The sequence below is a fragment of the Rhopilema esculentum genome, chromosome 20 (genome assembly GCF_057945365.1).
Source record: "Rhopilema esculentum isolate cy_ngs chromosome 20, ASM5794536v1, whole genome shotgun sequence".
In the NCBI taxonomy this organism is placed as follows: Eukaryota; Metazoa; Cnidaria; class Scyphozoa; order Rhizostomeae; family Rhizostomatidae; genus Rhopilema; species Rhopilema esculentum.
Window position 1 is genome coordinate 12,829,371 of NC_142834.1, and position 20,151 is coordinate 12,849,521.

Consider the following 20,151-nt stretch of genomic DNA (forward strand, 5'->3'; position numbering starts at 1 on the left):
GGGAGTTGGGTTACTGTCCATACTGATTTGGATTCTTTGTTTTGATGTTGGCAGCTAAACTCATTAAACGTTAATTTTAAAGGCAATAGCTGGATTTTCGCGACACAGCAGGGCATTTCGATTGGTATCAGTAACTGGAATTCGCTTGAAAGCTCTTGGTGACGTGTTTGTGCTAGCCAAGATCAAAATTGGCAAGAGTTGTTACATAAGTTTTCAAGCCAAACACCTTTGCACAACTTTGTTCTGCAGAAATAAATGATGATTTGGTAATCACTCATAAATCAACTTAATCATAATAATAGACGTGTCTTTGCAAATTACATACAAGGTTGATTTATTCTGAAGACGTATGCTCAACAGTCAGAGCACCGGATTTTTAGTTGCATCTTCTTCAGCCAAAGCTATGCATCTTTGTTGCAATACAATCTTTGTGGGCAAAACAGTTCATTCTACTTGATTCCTTGCATAAGAGTTGATGCTTGGAATTTTTTGTTGCTTCAAGGCAAGGAGTTTTTGGTGGAAGATCAGAATTTGATCTTGATTCTACATCAATTGTCTCAATAGATACGAGCCTTTAGCCGAATTATTGGATGCTTGCTTAGCTTTTTCGCTGCAATATTCACAGAAGCTAAATCAAGTCAGCATTTAATACTGCAGAGGTAAATATATTCTTACTGTTAGTATAAGCAAAAGATTTTTAAGATTGTGTGCAATCAACTCTCTCCATGAGCATGGGTTTTTACGTTAACTGTAGAATAAAATTTATCCGACTGGCTTTTCTTCCTGATTGGCATCATTAATGAACTTTGAAAGTTGTCTATAAAAGATGAAGTCAATTGGGTGGATAATGTAGCTTTTCAATGCGCTAGGTAAAAAGCTTACATCATAAAAGGTCTGCAAAAACCCTAAACAAGTTGAAACCTATGATAGAACAAATGCAGAAATCCTGGGGATTTTATCAAGTAAAATGCTGAGATGCTGAGCGAAGAGGTCGAAAGTTCTGCTGTTCTATCATTTCATTCATTCGTCCCTCTTTCATTTGTCAATTGCATCGTTGGTCTTAGTCAGGTTAATATTGATCATCTTCATTGTATTCAGTAGACAGTAAAAATGGCTTTTGTATTATAAAACTGTACATTCCCACAAATTCAACGAAATTGGCACATTAGGTTGATTGAAACGGTAGTTTTTTGTTCAGTATCGTTTTCAATCTGTCACCATTTGATTTGTTCTTTGTATTTGAAAGGACTGGGGACAAACCCATTCAAAAACGTTGCTATTAGCAACAATTAGAAACGAAACAGAGAGGCAAAGTGGCCTAGCCTTCGATAGGCAACGTAAAAATGTATTACACCCGGCGTCAGACATCAAACATAAATAAGCAATGGTGGTAGAAAAAGATGAAAAAGAGCCTGGCTGCAGTGACAGTGAGGGTGCAGAATACGATGACTGTAGTGAAGGAGAGACTGAGACGGCAGCACAGGAGTCAACCGAAGCAATGGGAGCTCAAGGGGAAACTGCTGCTGATCCCAAAGATAATGTCCCTAAAGAAAAACAAACGAAACCAAAGACAAAAAGGAAAAGAAAAAGGTAATTTTGAATACTAAACATGGTTTTTTTTAATTCACAAAAAGAAGGATAACAACCACCATTCCAAGGAAAAGAAAAAGGTAATTTTGAATACTAAACATGGTTTTTTAATTCACAACAAGAAGGATAACAACCACCAGTGTTGTGGAATGTCTGACTTCTGACCTCTTAAAAAATAAAGTTCTTATCTCGGATTCATTTTTCAAATTTTGTATTGCACTCTGATTCATTATAATTCACATCTGCCATTGCTTTTATAATCTCAATTGTTGATCAATGTTTTCCCAACCAGAATATGCATGCATAATTTTATTGACCTACAAAAATAAGATATAGTGATTGAATATATGTTTGCATGTTTATAAAAAGTAATTTTAAGTATTTCTGCTGCGAATAAAGTTCTTTAGTTCTTGTGTTATAAAATCAAAGCTAATATCCTAATAAATGTTTCAGGTGGCTGCTGGTGAATTTAACAACATGTAAATATGATTCAGGTAAGTAAGGCCTTGATATTTTATGAAAAAATATTCTCAAAATTAATTTTTAAACCCTGTAGATACTTGTAAATGAATGCATTTATACACTCCCCTCACGAAAGTATCTGGACAGTTTCGAATTCAGTTGCGAATCTGTTGTTAGAGGAATTTGTTTACAAATTTCAGTGTCAGTTTTCATGAAAAAGTTTTAATCAATTTCCTCGAATTTTTTCTAGAAGTTTTTAGCCTTTAATCTATGTATTCGTCGAAAAAATATAATTTTATCAATATGTAAGCAAACTCTGTGAGGGTTTTTCCTCAAGATGGTAGCAACCAAAACACTTGAATTCACTTCTGAGCAGTGTCTAGAGAGAATGTTTTATCACAATGATGGGAAAAAGCTATCATTAAATTGGTTATATCATTGGATGCATAAAGACTCCAACTTTCAAGCTAAGCAAAAAAAATTGAAAAATAAGAAGTCTAAAAATTTTTCACGGCCACAAAGAGCACAAGCTCGCGTGACACCAACTTCTGAGCGCTCCGCCCTGACCAAATTTGCCTCAAAACTGGTTTGCATCATTGCGCAAAATTGCATTAAATGTTTATGAACAATTAGACTTTCAAGGAAATTGCAAGGAAATTGATATGTAGCGCAAAGATTTCTCATTTTAACAAAAAATGATAGCGGATAAAAAGCGCAGAAGTTTTGCAGCAATTTGATGTTCTGGTTTATTTTGAAAGGGTTTCTCAAAAAATCATTATCACAAAGTTAAAAAGTCGTTTTCGCCAGCCTAAATTTGTTTTTGTCTGAAAGAGCAATCGATCTTCGAACTGTCCGGGTACTTTCGTGAGGGAAGTGTATTTATACTAGATTGACCTTAATGTGTTTAAGAATCCACTTCAAATATCATATGCAAATATATTCTTACCCACAGAACATTTCAGTAACAATGTTTATATGTGTTATAGTTTAAATGTGTTGTTTTGGTTGTGGATGACCTTGTTGTTTTTATCACCTGACAGTAACACTTTGGAAAGTCTTTTGTTTATAATCAAAGTCATCAGACAGTGACCCTTAGAAAAGTATTCAAAGACAGCAATTGTTTGCAAATCTGGGGATCTGGACCCCTTTCACATTTTTTTAAGCTTTACCAGTTATCATTAGTTGACTGTGACATGTTTTCCCTTGCCTGTAACCATCCCATTGGCCTTGGCACACTGGAGCCAGGGGGCTGAGTTGGCTGTAGCCCCCCTACTTTCTTGCTAAAGTATGATTCCAAGGTTGTGGCATCAAAATAATGGTGGCAAACTACGTAAGGAGCCCCCCCCCACTTTTCTAGAGCCACCCACCTTTCTAGAGCTCCCCACTCTTATATGCACTCTAGCATCTCTGTGGCCATCGTTGTATCAAGATATCATGCATTTGATGGATCACATACAGAGCAGGATTCTACTTTTACTTACAGGACTAGAAACATTTTCTAAGTACCAAACATTTATCAATAATTTCTTAGGTTGATTCTGTTAATAACAGATAATAAATGGTATATAGTAATTATATTGATAATAACATAGTTTATACAGGGTAACAGTAACATCTCCAACACTCCTAGTGATGTTGTTAAGGGTCTCTGTAGCTGTATGAATTAAGATAGTGATGGCAATGCATTTGAAATGAAATTGGTTGATTTTTTGCAGTGAAACGTGTAACAAAGAAATTTGGCTTTCGAGAAGTTAATGATGAAGAAGACTTCATTTTATACTGGACAGATTACTCTGTCAGTCTAGAACGAGTCATGGATATGAAAAAGTACCAGGTACAATTTTATTTCTTTGACTGCCAAATATTATAATATGATTATGCAAATGGAATTTGATAGTCAAACACACTAATATTTCTTACTAATTGAATAACACTGTAATAATTCTTGATTTTTTCTGCTTCTAAAAGCAACTGTATTCTGAATACTCACTGATTCAACAGTTTAACATATTTTTATTTATATGGCTATTTTTCCACCCTCTCTTCCTTGAATGTGAAAAATATTTCTTCTTCATTTTCAGGACTTGTATTTAATTTGATAATTTTGCATTTATTCTTAGAAAATAAATCATTTCCCTGGAATGAGTGAAATATGCCGTAAGGATCTGCTAGCTCGAAACATGAATCGTCTTTGGAAGCAATTCCCTAAAGATTACGCTATTTTCCCAAAGACTTGGTGTTTACCAGCAGAGTGAGTCAAGCTAATATGCTTCTTTACTATAATTTAGATTGACTGTTGAAGATGAACAAGTCTGCTCTCTGTTGCATTGGAGCATAAAGTTTTCTAATGAAACTCTTATAAGACTTTTTCTATTGAGGGCGCATCACTGGCATATAACCAGGATGTATTCAGGCGGTTGCTTCTGTAGTAAAAAAGCAATTTTCTCATGAATAGTTTGGTATGCAGCTGTCTCCGTCAACCCCCATCCCCTCCAGCTATGGGTCAACATAAAAAAGAAGAACCGATTAACTACTCTCTAATCAAAACTTCCTTGAAGCCATATAATTGTCTTCAATGACCCCCCATCTGTCAGGCCCCTATTTTTGTTAGTTTTTAGGTCGCTTCAGAAAGAGCCAAATGGGTCTTGAATTTTTTTAAAACTATTGAAAGATAGTAAATTAACTTGGTTATGCTTTTTCTAAGATGACTGATTTTTGAACACTCTAATTCGCTCTCAAGGAGGATATAGTTTTCGTGAATAAAAGACACGATTTAATGAGTTTTAAGCTCGTTAAAGTAGACCTCTGTTATGGGCAGCATTCTTCGAGTGTTCTGTGGCCGCTCTTTGGCTGTCTTAAGTTCTATTTCTGTTCTGGTTAACACTGTTTCTGTTTGCAAATAAACACAAGTCGCGCTTCTTTTCCCACCACAAGTTTAAGAGATGAAGAATCGTTGATTTTACGCAACCTGTTTATGGAAATCTGATAAGTACAAATTTAGGATTATCCACAACAATATTTTTCATTGGACAATGATACGATTGGCGGTATCGAGATAAAACTTTCCCAAAGATTCTATGTTTAACTACATCTTTTGTTCAACCTGCCTATTTTGAATCGGTAAAGAGCTTTATTCCGCTTTGTGTAGTGTCTTCCAAAACCGCATGCCTTTACACATCATTCCTTTCTTACAACTGCAGCATTGATTTGGCTAATAGAGAATAAAAGCACTACTTAATACTCTCTTATAACGGGAAATGCAGCCAATGGTTAAGGGGAACAAGGTTGTTGTCTCTCCACTGTTTTCATAACGGCTCTCTCTCTTCAAACTGGTCACACCCCTGTGTTTCGGAGGGGCTGTATATTTTGCATTTGTATTTAGCTCTACCTAGCATCCGAAGGTAGTTTTTAGGACACTGAGAAGCTTATGCTTATCGAGCAGTTTCCTGGTCCTTCCTCTTGATGTGACCACACCTCGTGATTCCTACGCCTGCAATTACAGAGAGCTGGCGACTCTCCTCATTCTGGGTGAAAGTTTGGTCATGCTAGGGAGTGTAACCACGGGCCCTTGGGTCTGGAGTCAGCGGCTCAACTTATTTCATGCAAGATCTATTTACATTAGTTGGAGATTCTTTCTCACCATACAATTCATCATTCTTTCTCACCATTAGTTCGTTTTGCAGTAAATGAACTGTCTTATGCAGTCCTTGAAATCGCTTCATGTTAGTCTTAATTAGTGTATATTCACTATTGTAAAAACTAACATTAAATGATCTACAACACAATACAATACAATTCAAGAGGCCCCCTAAATCTGGAGGCTCTGGGGCAGTTTGCCCCTACTTGTCCCCCTCTCGGCGGCCCTGTTCATCTTCCACGCATCTCTTTTGCAGGGGCCTATTTGTCTATGTTTGTCTGTTTGTATATGTTGACCTCCTCTAATTCTGAACTGTGAACTTGAGTCACATGGAAGTGAGGGGTTTTCTCACCAAAGATTTTCCGGGGTTTTACGAACTCACTTCAAAGGGGCCCACCGGGAAATTTCCTGGTGTCCCGCCTAGCCACAACGCCCCTGAGCGTTGTTCTGCACCATGTCTATACCCCATCACTTAATGTCAAGGGCACATAGCAAATGTGTCGTTTTGTATGAAATTGCCCTCAACCCTAGCCTTCGTAATCGTCACGGATATTTTTTTGGGCTTTTGACTGTAGTTCCTTTTTCAATAAGTTTTCCAGTTCTCTTGATGACGACATAACTCGAAACATGGAACTAATCTTCATGTGCCAGAAGTTAGCCTTTTTAAGATGCCTGCAGCAAATTGAAATAATTATATTAGTTATAAAAATTTAGTAAAAGCTGCGAATCATTGTTGGTACGCCCTTGTCTCCAAGTCTGCCCCTCTAACCTTACCCCTCTTCCGCCTTGCTTGTCATTTTTTGTGTGCTTACACTTTCTCATTTAAAAATATTGTAGTGAGGTGAGGAACTATTCCTGGTTATCAGGACACTAGGAGAGCTCTACAACCAATGGCGTAACGAAAGCGTCTGGGGCCCTATCCTACGAAAATACACTGATACGGGGTCTCTACTTACGAACTGTTAGAAAGTCCAATCCAAAGCTGTACAGCATGTCAAACACAATAGCAAAATGAAAAATTGCGATTTCCTCTTTAACTCGGTGGAGCTGAGTTATAGAAGATTCTGTTGAAAATCTTAACATTTTACATTGAGGTAAACATGAGTGTAGTCTTTAAAACATGGATTTTGAAATAATTTGGGGCCCCTTTTGCTCGGGGGCCCTTAGTTATCGAACTAAAGTGCCCTAAACTGCATTATGCCCCTGTCTACAACCCTCTTGTCAAAGACTCTTGTGAACTTGATTTTCATCTCTGTATCTTGTCGTGAATTCCTTTTTCCCAACCTGGAGAATTGTTGTTAGCAAACCAATGTCTGCTGTTAATAATCATATAATGTTACCGCTTTCATGTGGCTTGAAAAGCTTTGTATTGAGTAACAAACTATCCTCTGTTTTCCTGTTTCTTCAACCCAAGGGAATGACATTACTAGCCATTTATGTTGTTTTTCAAATGTTGCCTTTCCTTGGAAACATCAGCTCTATTTACCTTGGTTCCAAGCTGAATCTCATTACTGTAGTTATTATGGCATAAATTTGGTTAACAAAAAGTAATTTATATTAAGCTGATCCTAGAGACTGTCACACGGAAATAATTGCAAATTAGTCCAGGATCTTCGGTTTCTTTTTAATGTTTAAAGTTGTTTTGACCTGAAATAAGAATCGCCAAACGGACATGTGATATTGTTTTCGGCTTTGTCAGCTCGTAAAATATTTTTGAAAAAATTGTTTCTGTAAACGATAGGTAAATGTAAGGAATCGCTTATCATTTTAGCCAGGACCATCGAGCGTCGGCTCTGCCTTGGGTGAAACAATGGCGTAGAGCTAAAGGCTTGTTCTTTCACCTTTCCACAACACCCCCGCGTAAAACTTGAAAAGATAAGGTGTATATCCTAAAATTTTTACGAGCTGAGATGTAAGAGCGACATAAATTCGAACGCAGTTTTAGATGAATGGAGCGGAGGAGCCAAGACGCCCCTCCGCTTCTCTGCTTCTCTGCTTCTCCGCTCCTGTCTTCTATTTCTTCGCTCAAAGTTGCCTAGCTCTGGCACCGTTGGTAATCTTACTAGGGTTTGGGATTGTCACGGGGTCCCTTTAGGGCGAAGCGCTCATGTTATACAACATCTGACCTCATTTCGACGCTCCTGGTTTTACTGTATAAACTCGAAAATGTAAAGGTTGCTATTTAAATTGTTTTATTCGAATGTCAGTGAGGACTTGAGATGACCTGAGGATTAGAATGTCATACACGTTTATGTCAAGCATGCAGAAGCGCATAGAAAAAGTTTTTGAATTCATCCATTTAGGAAGCTGTTTATGTGGTCTAAAATGCGTTTTATGTAGACGAAAGACGTAAGCGCGTAAAAATTCTATGCATATTAGTTAACAAAAGTATATGCGTTGACGGAGTTCCAACATTTTTGGCTGTTTCTTCACGTCACTAAAAGGCATTCATGGCTATATTGAACAAAAAACTTGTCTGTTTGAAAAACCAGTCAGAAAGTAAAGTCTTTGGAGTTTGACTCTTATTTAGAGAAGCCGATGACGTAATGGTCGTTTTGCAAAATGCAGACAGAGGGGTTCAACTCAACGCTCGCGGACAAAATTCGAATTTACAAGTATATGGACCGAGGGGCGAATCACTCCAAGAAAATCTCGTACACTTTTTGCGAAAATCTTATTATCTTATCTGAAAATCTCCGAAGATCCATTTGTTTTAAGGGAAATCTCGTACGCTAACTGCAAGAGTGAATTGCTCCGCTTCCATTTACAGTGATTACTCACGCTCACACCACTTTGTTGCTTCATTGTTCTTAACTTACTTTACTCATTCTTCTTTTATCTGCGATTGGCAGTATTTGCAAGTTGTGTTGGTTTATTCAGGAAATGATGATTTTGCTATGCCCCATGACCTGGACTATATTTTTTAAGTTTTGACTCGCTCCCTTACTGATTGGAGAGTCCTTGGAAAATCTCCACTGCTGATTAAGGACCTACCTCTTTAAAAATTTTGAATCAAATTTTCTAGTCTCTGGCAACCTGTTAAAAAAGCAAAATGTGTCATCGGTGATTGGCGAGACCTGCCTATGCTAACAACACATGAATAACATATTATAAATAACCGTCGGTTTAAAGTAGACACTCATCTTTGCACGTTTATTTCGCAATATGTTCTTTCATCTGACGTCAAGTATCTCCTCATCACTTGTGCTAGCTTGTTGCTGAGGCTGCTGTTCAAATACAACTGCCTTATAGCAAACCGATGCAGTCGCTTCTTAGCTGATTCATTCCATTCATTTTTGCTTCATTTCCTTTAATGAAATTTCTTTTTAAAACTAATTTACTGATTTTGTCAATTGGAATGTTTTACTATATTAATTTTGTCACATGGATTGTCACACATATTACCTGGAGTGTCAATAGCTTGATTAGTCAATTGAAATAGAAGTTGAAATACTATTAACAAGATGTCTCTTTGATTGGCGAGACCTGCCTATGCTAACAACACATGAATAACATATTATAAATAACCGTCGGTTTAAAGTAGACACTCATCTTTGCACGTTTATTTCGCAATATGTTCTTTCATCTGACGTCAAGTATCTCCTCATCACTTGTGCTAGCTTGTTGCTGAGGCTGCTGTTCAAATACAACTGCCTTATAGCAAACCGATGCAGTCGCTTCTTAGCTGATTCATTCCATTCATTTTTGCTTCATTTCCTTTAATGAAATTTCTTTTTCAAACTAATTTACTGATTTTGTCAATTGGAATGTTTTACTATATTAATTTTGTCACATGGATTGTCACACATATTACCTGGAGTGTCAATAGCTTGATTAGTCAATTGAAATAGAAGTTGAAATACTATTAACAAGATGTCTCTTTTGTTCCTGTACTGGTTATCTAAAAATCGATGCTTGAAATGAAGCTTCGCAAGCAAAGAGAAACCAAACCTTTGTTGAATCTGAAATTACCCCTAGATCAACCCAGGAAGTACACAAAGCTATGAAAATACACATTTAAACCTTGTATGTTATCAGCAAACTTTCACGAGACCAAAAGACTCATCAGCATTGCACATAAAAGAGGCATGTAAATCAACTTGATTAAGCACATCACAAGGGACCATTTTGTGCGTGAATAAACGCAAGAGAAAATGCATCTTATATAATTCAAAACATTTCATCAAAAAAATCAATATAAACACACTGAAACATTAAAAATTTATTTATGTAGCGTGTATTCAAGAAAAAGCATAAAGAAACTGATGTTTTTTGAGTGCGTAGGCCGTAAAAAATTTTCTATTTGCCTCATTTGGCTATCTTTCGTAACAAATATAACCTAGCAGCTTTCTGGACTTTGCCGCGACTGTTACTAATCATGATAATTTATGCACGAAACATCAATGTTTGTCTTTTATGCAAATGATTCTTCATGGGTCCCGAGAGAGGTTAAGCTACCTGGTAAATTTCACAGATCCTCACTTCAGCCATTAGCTCATTACGATCTCTTAATATCAAGCTTTTATTTGCAGTTGTTTTCAGAGCTACAAAATTTATGGCCATGTCTTTAAAAGAAAAGTTTTTAAACGCTGTTGATTTTTCTACATTTTATATCAAAAGTTTCTCGAAATTTTAAAGCAACTTTTGAATAATGTTATTTATCGACATCGTTCTTGGGGAAAGAAAGACATTAATTTTATCGTCAAATTTACTATCACCTGCTATCTTACAGCTTGGCGGTTTTTTCTTTTTTTTAAAGTTAATATTTGAATATATTTTCATATTTTGCATAATTATCTCGTGCAAATTGTGACCAATTACAAACCGTAGAAAGATTATGAAAACCTATTTCATATTCTTTTAAACAACATCGTTTAGCGGGGTACGATTTCTTTATCTAACAATTTTCCAAAATGTCGCTGTAGCATGAACTTTTAGCAGGCATTGTTGCTAGCTTACTAACTTCTTTTCACTAATCTTGTACTTGTGCTTCTTGATCTTCTTATTCTTCTTCAAATCTTAATGGACGATGAGACTTTTGAAGCGAAAATAAAACATTTTCTATCAGAAGAATACTTTATTGATGAAATTAAGCCAGTAATCGAAATGAACATCGTGAGCACGGGCAGATAATATTATTTTCTGTATGTCATATTCGCAAAGGAGTTTGCGCTGACTAGACGACCGGATTTTTACGAACCAATAATACCTTGGCATAATGACAACTAGATGAACGTATTGTCGATGCATTTTCCCTAGGCCCACCTGAACGTCTCACAGCACTTTATAACTAATATTTTTAAACTTCGTACTTCTCTTTCGTAGCTATGGAGAGCTTCTCGCTTACAGTCGACAAAAGAAGAGCAAAACATTCATAGTTAAACCTGATAGTGGCAGCCAGGGACGTGGTATTTTTCTTACCAGGTCTCCTAAGGTAAGAACAATGCTTTGATTTATCTGACACCTGTGTTGTAAGACTAGTAAGACTAGAGCCTGAGGTACAACAGTGTGGTGGGTAATGAAACAAACTCATAAATCTACATAAGAATATAACAACCTCTAAACGAATTCATTTTGAAGGAGAAAATTAAAGTTATCTCATTAACCAACCAGCTGGCCAGCCTAATCTTCTCTTTATTTACATGTTAGTGCAACAGTATAGAGACTTTAAATTATCATAGTCCAAATGTAAAGGATTATCTATATTAATGTCACCAAGGTCAGAAAATTTCCTTCAATCTATTGGACAGGTTCCAATAACTTGTACCCGTAAAGCTGGGCCAAATCATAGAATGAAAATGTTATCTTCAGTCTTATCGTGATATTATCTGTCTCATACTTCAAGATTAATTGCTATTAAATACATATCCTCCAGACTAGCTAAGATGAATACTCTAACGACTTTTGTTTGAAATGCTAAGATTGTTTTACTGTGGTTATGCAATCATGTGTATTTCATCTCTTTTATGACGTCAACACTGCAAGTAGCGTCTGCTCTCTTCGTCACACTTAATTATGCCTTTTCAACTATTAAGATTATCTATAACACATGTTCCTTTTGCTGAAAGTTTTTTTGCATAGAAAACACATTTGCAAAAATCTTTCATCACAATTTGGAACACAAATGAGTTTTGTGGATATTTCATTAAAAAGAAAACATGCCAGAGTTGGCATAAAGAAACCTTGATTTCATCTTGAGTACAGATTTAAGCGTATTTTAAAACATGAGACATCTTCATGAGACATTGCAATAATATAGGAAAGTAATTGAGAATCAGGCTTCTCTACTAAATTTATCTTGAATAACACGAGTCGATTTGATGTTGAGCAATTCAAGCCCGCCAAGTTTATTTCGTGTTGTAAAATTGTCTCAGAGAAGCCCTCAAATCTGGCTTACCAACAGAATTTATGTGATGAAAAGCAGACTAAACCCAGATTAAGACCTTAGTAATTTCGTTTTCCTACACAAAAATGTCGATCTTAGCTAAAACTGACGTAGGACAATTGTACTAGTATTTATACTGCCCATTGCTGGTTTTGGGATCCAATGCATTTTACTCCCTTCTTTCCCTACTCTCTTCCCGCCTTGTCAAGTTACCAGGTAAGATCTAGTGTAAATGTGAGAATTTAGGACTCCGGAGACGTACATCATAAGCTCCACTTTGATTGTTCAATGGCACACAGATTATATAACTGATGTTATAAAACCTTTTAAATGTATAATTGGGGAAAAAAACAGTTGTTACTGCGAGTTTTGTGCGAAATTTCGTCACCAGATACTGAAAATCCAGTAATCTTTTAACCATCTGATTATTAATTAAATCATGTGTGTGACTTTTTATTACAAATTATTGCACTATTCCGATTAAAAATTGATATTTCTTCTTATCCTGGTCTGGCAAAGTTACGCATAAGTAGTTAAGAACTACTTAAGAAAACTGTAATGATTCACCTCTGGCATTTAACACAAAATAAAACTTTGTATGCAAAACTATGGAAAAAGATATCTTTTACAAGTCTTGCCATTTTGATAATAGCCTATTATCATTAATTTCAAAGCATGTCTTAACAGGCTTGTTATTGAAGATCAAGTAGACGGCATTTTGCGTCATCTTTCCTTGATTGTAATCTAAAGTTTGCCTTTCTTTGCAGCAAGACATTAACCCTGGAGAAGATGTTATTTGTCAACAGTATGTAACTAAACCCTTCTTGGTTGATGGGTTTAAATTCGATCTTCGTATTTACGCTTTGGTGACGTCATGTGACCCCTTAAGAATTTTTGTATTTGGCGACGGCTTAGCACGATTTGCCACTGTCAAGTACACGGATCCAACAAACAGTAATTTGGTAAGCTCATCTTGCTTTCAAATATCTGTCAGTTATAGGCAGAACATCCTTTCATTATTTTTCTTGCTTTTAGTAATATTGAAACAATTTCACCTTCAATATTTGGTTACTTTTCCTATTAAATGGAAAATGTTGGATACTAGCAAGTGATGAGAAAATGAAAAGATGAGAAAATTTAAATAAATAAATACAGTCTTGGACACAATGCTGGTACTCAATTAGCTGGTAAGGATTTTTTGATATACACGTTGTAGGAAAACATGACTGCTCAAGACGCTATGTAGATTTGTTATGTCATGTAATCTTGTCTTGACTTTTTGGTGCCGTGACCATCATTCACTTAAAAATTATCAAATGCTTTTCCTAGGATAACATGTTCCTCCATCTTACCAACTATTCAATCAATAAGGCCAGTGATGATTTTATAAGAGACGAAGAAACAGGCAGCAAACGGTAATTATGTTTGTATGTTCCTTCATTCCTTTTCTAGTTACTTTGTTTAAAGAATCTTTTCTTTTGGAAAAAAGATTAGTTAAGATTCTTATCATTTATTCGTTTTTTAATTTCCCTTTCTTTGTTGTTGCTCTTCAATATTATTTTCATCATCCTTTTTATTTTTTACAACCCTTAAGGGTCAATACAAAAGGGTCTGCATTTCACAATAACACTTAAGTTTGCTGAGATTGGTTGAACATAAATTAAAAAAGATATCAGAGTTAGTCTGGCACACTATATGGTTTTTTTTTTAATTCCAAATAGGTATAATGTCAAAGAACAAAGATTTTTTAACAGCATTAACTCTACAATACTTTTTAGCGTCCTTATTAACTCTACAACTTTTTGCAGCTCTGAACGGGTTGGTTGAATAATAATGTTCTTATCTTGTTTGAAAACAACTTGACTAGTACACATCTTATGCACAAATCTCAATTAAAAAAGTAACCTACGCGTTTCAAGGGAATCCCAGTTTATATGATCTTAAGGTTTAGTCACGCTAAATTTCTGGTTAAAGACACCCATTTCAAAGAGCGTAGCATGTCTTTTGACCATTTCTGTATTTTGATACATTTCTTTGGGCCATTTCTTTGGGCCATACTTCGGGCCATTTTTGCGGACCATTTCTTCGGGCCATTTCTTCGGGCCATTTCTTTGGGCCTTTATGATTCTACTGTTATAGCACGACACCCTTGAATCTTTTGACTTTTTTACAGAAACCTGTGTTTATTGGTGCTGAAACATCTCTTTTATCTTCTTAGGAGAATAACGACATTGAATAGATGGTTTGTCGAGCATGGCTATGATATCGATCAAATTTGGGGGAGAATTGATGTAAGTGCTATTTATTCTGGTATTTTCATCTTCATCATCAATTTATAGCTTAAATTTGCTTCCTTACACACACGTATACTTCAACCTGCTGCATCAGCTATTCAGGCTTGTAGCTCTTCTTCTTCTTCATTTTCTTCTTTATCTTTCCTTTTTTCTTCTTCATCATCCTTCATTCATCTTCCTTACCCTTCATTTTCTTTGCTTCTTTATATACTCCCCCTTACACGCATCTCCTTCTTATCTTATCTTCATCCTCTGTTTTTTCCATTCTCTTTCTTCTTCTGTCAATTTTTTTCACACATTTATTCATATGTTCATATGTTTCTCTTTCTTCATCTTTTCCATCTTCCTCTTTTTCTTCTTTTTTCTTCTGCTTGTTCTACCCATCTTTACCCACCTGCTTCTCCATCTCTGCCTTCTTTCTCTCTTTTTCACTTTTTCTTTTCTGCCGATTAATCTCCATATCATTACCATGTATCTTCATTATCATCTTCAGTGATACAGTTATTAATGCCATCTTCATATCATCTTCGTCGTTGTTTTTTCCAATTACAATTCATAATAATCACCATTCTCAGTATCATAATCATTTATATTGTCTTCATATTATTCTCATTATAGTTACTTTCCTGGTTGAACTTCTTCAATATAACCTTGTTTTAAATATTATCTTCAACTAACCTTCCTAACGACACCTTTCCATTACTAATCGCCCTTATTATCAGCTTCATTGTTTTACTATAAATATTATTGCATAAAAATCTTTGCTATATCTTCATTATTAACATTCACCTTCAATAATATATCAGTCATCTTCGTCTTATCTTTAATTCTTCTTCCATAACTCTTGCTATCCTCTTTTTCGCATTAAAGGACAGTATTATCAAGACACTTATATCAGCCCATCCGACCTTGAAGCACAATTATCGAACATGCTTTCCAAATCACAATAAAGGGAGCGGTTGTTTTGAAATTCTTGGCTTCGACATTCTTCTCGATAAGAAGTTAAAGCCTTGGGTAATAGAGGTGAGTAATCTACGATTTCTATCTTTTAGTAGCATTTTACAGAGGTTTCTATTTGCAAACAATATTTTGCAAGCTTAAAAAAATTGCTTTGAAAAAAGCAAATACTTTTTTCATCTGACTCTCTTCAGAGCATAAAGCGTCAGAACATAGATTTCCTAGCGTATTATATATATTTCCTATCCACAACTAGGTATACATAGATTTTTTCTAGCGTAGAGTTTTCGATCTATTGTTCTGACGTTTTATAAACTGAAGAGTGTCAGACGAAAACCTTGAGTATAATTCAAAATGTTTGCATTTTTCAAAAATAGCTTTTTATTTCTTTACGATCAGAAAATCTTTTATTGGATAATTTACCCTTCAAGCTCCTTACCTTGTGTGCTCGGCTTCATAGTTTTGAGTGCTTTAAAGCACTTGATCAGTTGATTACTAGACTTGTTTTGTATTGCTCTGTTTTGTTATTTTTTTGCATAGTATTGGTCAATGTACTTTTGATTTTCATACAAAGCCGTAGCAATGAAAGTATTTGACCTAGAGTTTACTCAAGTTTCTCTAGCAAGATATGCACGAGCCTGTTCATATTTCGCTTTTATCGATTGCTCGAAAAGCAACCTGGGATTCATTTACGGAAAAGGTTGCGATGCCCATTGGAGTATCTTAATACACACTTTTTGACAAGTAATAGCACATAAATATGACAATATTATTGAATATACAAGCTTTAAAAATCAATTTTATGTTTACTTGAGTGCAGAATCCTTATGATAATCGTCAATTTACCACAACGATACCTTGTTCCTATTTAGAAAGTCATGTTTTCAATTTTAAAATACTTTGATATGTATCAATGTATCAAGCTTCTTTTGGTCCTGCAGTTACATGTTTGGCTGTATCAATTCCAGACTCCTTAAGGCATGGTAAAAAGTATTCATTTTTTTCTTAAAATTTGAATAATTTTTAATTTTAGGTAAATCACTCCCCAAGCTTCACAACTGATTCTAAACTAGACAGAGAAATCAAAGACGCATTAATTTATGACACTTTAAGACTTGTGAACTTCTCGCTGTGTGATAAAAAGAAGTGCATTGAAGAAGAAAGAAGAAAAGTCAGGGAACGACTATTGCAGAAGCCAAAAGGAAAAGATCACAAGTAAGAAAATCATATTGCAATTAGTGTTTCAAACAGGTTTTTAGTTTTGTATATTTTTTTATGTTAATTGTGGTTAGAAATCTAATTTTGTTTTCTTGTAATTTGAGCGTTACAGTTTGTGACGGCCCTTTGAAAAACAGCTCTGAAAGACTACCGTTTTTAAAGAATTGAAATTATTTTTATTATCATTAGTAAAGGAAATATTTTCTTTTTATTTATGGTCGCAGCCTATATAGCTGCTACTGTCTCAACCACGGGTCTAATGCCACAGCTATAATGATACCTGCCTTGAACTCACAAATAACCTGTGATTCTGTCAGAGTCTTAGTCGCAAAATTTACAAATTTACAAGGGTCATGATCCCAAATGGAAATAAATTATCTCTGATTTCTTTGGCCAGCCCAACACTCCGCTTTCATACTCTTATTATTCGTCTGACTTGCCTCCTTAACAGACGCGAAGATGATCAAGACAACACAGCTGACCTGGAAACATTGACGAAATACGAAGATAAGCATCTCGGGAATTTTAGGCGCATTTATCCGGAAGGCAACGAGGAAAAATACAAATCATTCTTCGAAAACAGTTGTTCGCTGTTTCAAGAAACAGCCGCTTCGAAGGCGCGTTCAGAGTGCGCACGCATCCAGCGAGAGGAAATAAAACAAAAGAATCAGGAGGTTGATATTATGCGGAAAAAGAATTGTGGGAAAAGAATATCAGCTGACGGAGTGCGACCAGAAAGCCCCCGGCCAGGGAGGAGGATACGCAGGGATCGTCATCATTACAAGTCAAAGGATCATGTAAGAATTTTTAATATGATGTCATCGTTGAAAACGTCATCAAAAATAGCTTACCAATCAATATCGCTAGTAATCAATAAATCCAGATGTTTTATGTATCTTGCAATGGAGTTTACTTTGTATTCAGCAAGATGTAAATTATGACTGCCGTTCATTCAATCTTCGCTTTCAAAATTACTCGTACTTCATTTAGCAAAATTGTTCCATAGAGTTTTTCCATTCTCAGACAGAAGTGATATAACCTTCGCTGAGTTTCCTGTCGAGAAGCTTTTTCAAGATGATATAAAGACTATCTTATTAATATAACCGGATTTGTTATTGCAAATGCCTTATATATAGCACTTACTTGGCTTGTTATTTTACTCTACCGTTAGGAAATATTATTGAATAATTCCATCTTTAGGACGCTTTACGATGACGTATTTCGATTAGCCTAACAATATTACCTTTACGGCGTAGAGTTGTCCGATACTTTTAGTTCAAGGGAAATCAACCCTCGTTCCTCTAGAAATTAAAGCAAAAAGAATTCGATTCTTCTAAACCGATGCCAATCGATGAAAACGATGAGCTGGAAAGAATCAGTGCCATGATGCAAAGAGACAGCCTCATTCGCAGTTTGGGTGTGGTTGATCAAGTTCATCGCATGTTAAGTGGAACCTCTCCTTCGAAAAGAGGCAATGAAGATCAAAAGGTTTGAATCTTTCAACGTAATTTTTGGTTTGGTTATTCAGTCCTAATGTGTTTCTAGATTCAAAATTTTGTATTATAAAGCATGTCACATGCTTTAGACAACCTCTTTTCGTTTTCTTTATATTTTAAAAAACGTTATATCTTTTACTGTATTGAATTTTCTCTGTATTTAACTGTATTTTATGCTCACTTGTGTTAAAGTTTCAAGAAAGGTATGCAGTTTGAGCTAGTGAAAAACTGAACAACGTGTAGCCAGGATAACGTCCTTATCAGTCTTCCACTGTAATGCCACAGAGTTTCTGATTTTTTCTTAGTTATTTAAGATTTTCATAATTTCTTTGCGTTGTTATATCTTTTTTCCTATAGGTAATTAATGATTATTAATCTTTCTCACAAGGAAAATTGATTAATTCAAAATGTACGTGGCATCGGTACTGGCAATTTCTTCTTAAGGGAAATACTCTGTTTATAATTTAACCAAAATTTTATTGGTTGATAATTCTTTTCAGGATGATGCGAAAAAGACTCAAGACAACGGACCACAAAAGCCTCCGACTTTACACAAGGCGCGACCCCACAGTAACAATACACAGAGTATCACCATACGATCATATTTAGGACGGTTTTTAGCCCAGTCAAAACCTAGCATTGGGTTGAATCCAATCGTTACTTCTGCAGTGACTACAGATAAGCCTAGCAATGCGCAGCCAGCGAAAATTCCACAGTCGCAATCTAGCCAGAGTATTGACAAACGCAATGTTTTACCCTTTGGTGTCAACTACTCAGCGCTACACAGGCCTAAACTTAACAGCAGAAATCCGACCGGGCCTACTCGGACATTTCATGGAAGTTCAGTCATTGAGCAGGAAATACGTGCTTTGGCCCGGTTAGAAAACGATAGCGGTAACTTAGATAGGTATGAAAGACTTGAGAAACAATTACAAAGTACCGGATCCATTGTTTTGAATAATCGACACCTTGAACAGCAAATGAGCAATCCGGAAATTCTCAGTCCACCATACGGTCCAATCTTACCATCACAAACATACTCGAACCTGAATCGATACTGCAAGCCGGACCAGAGTGTGGGTTTATCGATAATTTCTACTCCAGCACCGGTCCAGTATAAAGAGGATATCCAAACAAAGAACGCTATTGGATCAATTGGCTCCGGTCCTCTTGAGATCAATGGCATCTGTAGGTGAATATGCTAGATCAATATTGACTCTATTTTCAATGAGAAATTCAGTTTTAACCTTAATCAAAATTGTAATACTTTTCATAGCCTATTCATTTCTCAACCTTAACAATATGTATCAATTTTCATGTTCCAAATGAAGCTACAAACATGATGTTATGGCAGGCTAACTAATTTTTCTGCATCGATTTTCTGCTCTGTGAATTTAAAAACCTTTTTATAATCACGTATCAAGGTACAAAAGTAAGAGCATAAACTAGCTCCCAGTGAATCATCCTGTTCTACATTCTACACACAAAAACGTAATACAGCACCATAAATCAGATTCTTCTTCAAGATTTCTAATTAAATGCGGTTTACTGACTGGAACATTAAGATGATTTATTATTGCGGAAGCATAAATTTGTATTTCATTTGATCGTAGCAAAACTACGAAGACCCAGCGGGCACGTGGGGCATCAAATACTGTTCGATTAAAAGTAAGTTGTATTCATTGATACCTTAGCCTTCACTTTTATTACTGTTTTTGTTGTAATCTGTAACTTGCCGTTGATCAATACTTTATCAATGAGAGCCTATTGTCTGGCAAATGATGCATGGTTTCCAGGATAGCCTTTTGTTTCGACTTAAAATTTATTTTGGTACTGAAAATTACCTGCTACGGAAGAATACATCACATATTGGGTCAAATAAATAAATGCCTGGTCTTGTACACTTTTTGCAAAAAAATATCACAATGCTATAAGGAGCACTACGAGTAGAAATTGTCCAAATCATAGCCATACCTTCTTGATCTAGCAAGTGTTTTGATCTTCAATCCTGTTTGTGCTTTCACCCCAAAAGTGCTTCATCGCCAAGTGCTTTTATCGCAAAGTGCTTTTATCGCAAAAATACAGCTGAAGTGATATAAGATGCATGTTTGT

The 20,151-nt window shown here is 35.7% G+C and overlaps 1 protein-coding gene across 3 annotated transcripts in view; it reads left to right on the forward strand.

Annotated features, from left to right (window-relative positions):
- LOC135687250 (tubulin polyglutamylase ttll6-like) overlaps positions 1-20,151 on the forward strand; it is a 27,301-nt gene continuing 7,150 nt past the window's right edge. Inside the window, exons 1-15 of one of the 3 annotated variants that reach the window (XM_089114421.1) lie at positions 1-659; positions 1,247-1,590; positions 2,044-2,084; positions 3,768-3,886; positions 4,173-4,303; positions 11,015-11,123; positions 12,842-13,036; positions 13,404-13,489; positions 14,293-14,365; positions 15,239-15,391; positions 16,359-16,540; positions 16,995-17,340; positions 17,849-18,031; positions 18,540-19,231; positions 19,653-19,707. In XM_089114421.1, the coding sequence (XP_088970547.1) occupies positions 1,385-1,590; positions 2,044-2,084; positions 3,768-3,886; positions 4,173-4,303; positions 11,015-11,123; positions 12,842-13,036; positions 13,404-13,489; positions 14,293-14,365; positions 15,239-15,391; positions 16,359-16,540; positions 16,995-17,340; positions 17,849-18,031; positions 18,540-19,231; positions 19,653-19,707 (2,571 nt within the window). In that variant the 5' untranslated portion in view covers positions 1-659; positions 1,247-1,384. Of the gene's footprint in view, positions 660-1,246; positions 1,671-2,043; positions 2,085-3,767; positions 3,887-4,172; positions 4,304-11,014; positions 11,124-12,841; positions 13,037-13,403; positions 13,490-14,292; positions 14,366-15,238; positions 15,392-16,358; positions 16,541-16,994; positions 17,341-17,848; positions 18,032-18,539; positions 19,232-19,652; positions 19,708-20,151 lie in introns of those variants that run through there. The other 2 variants (XM_089114422.1, XM_089114423.1) reach the window with 2 other exon arrangements.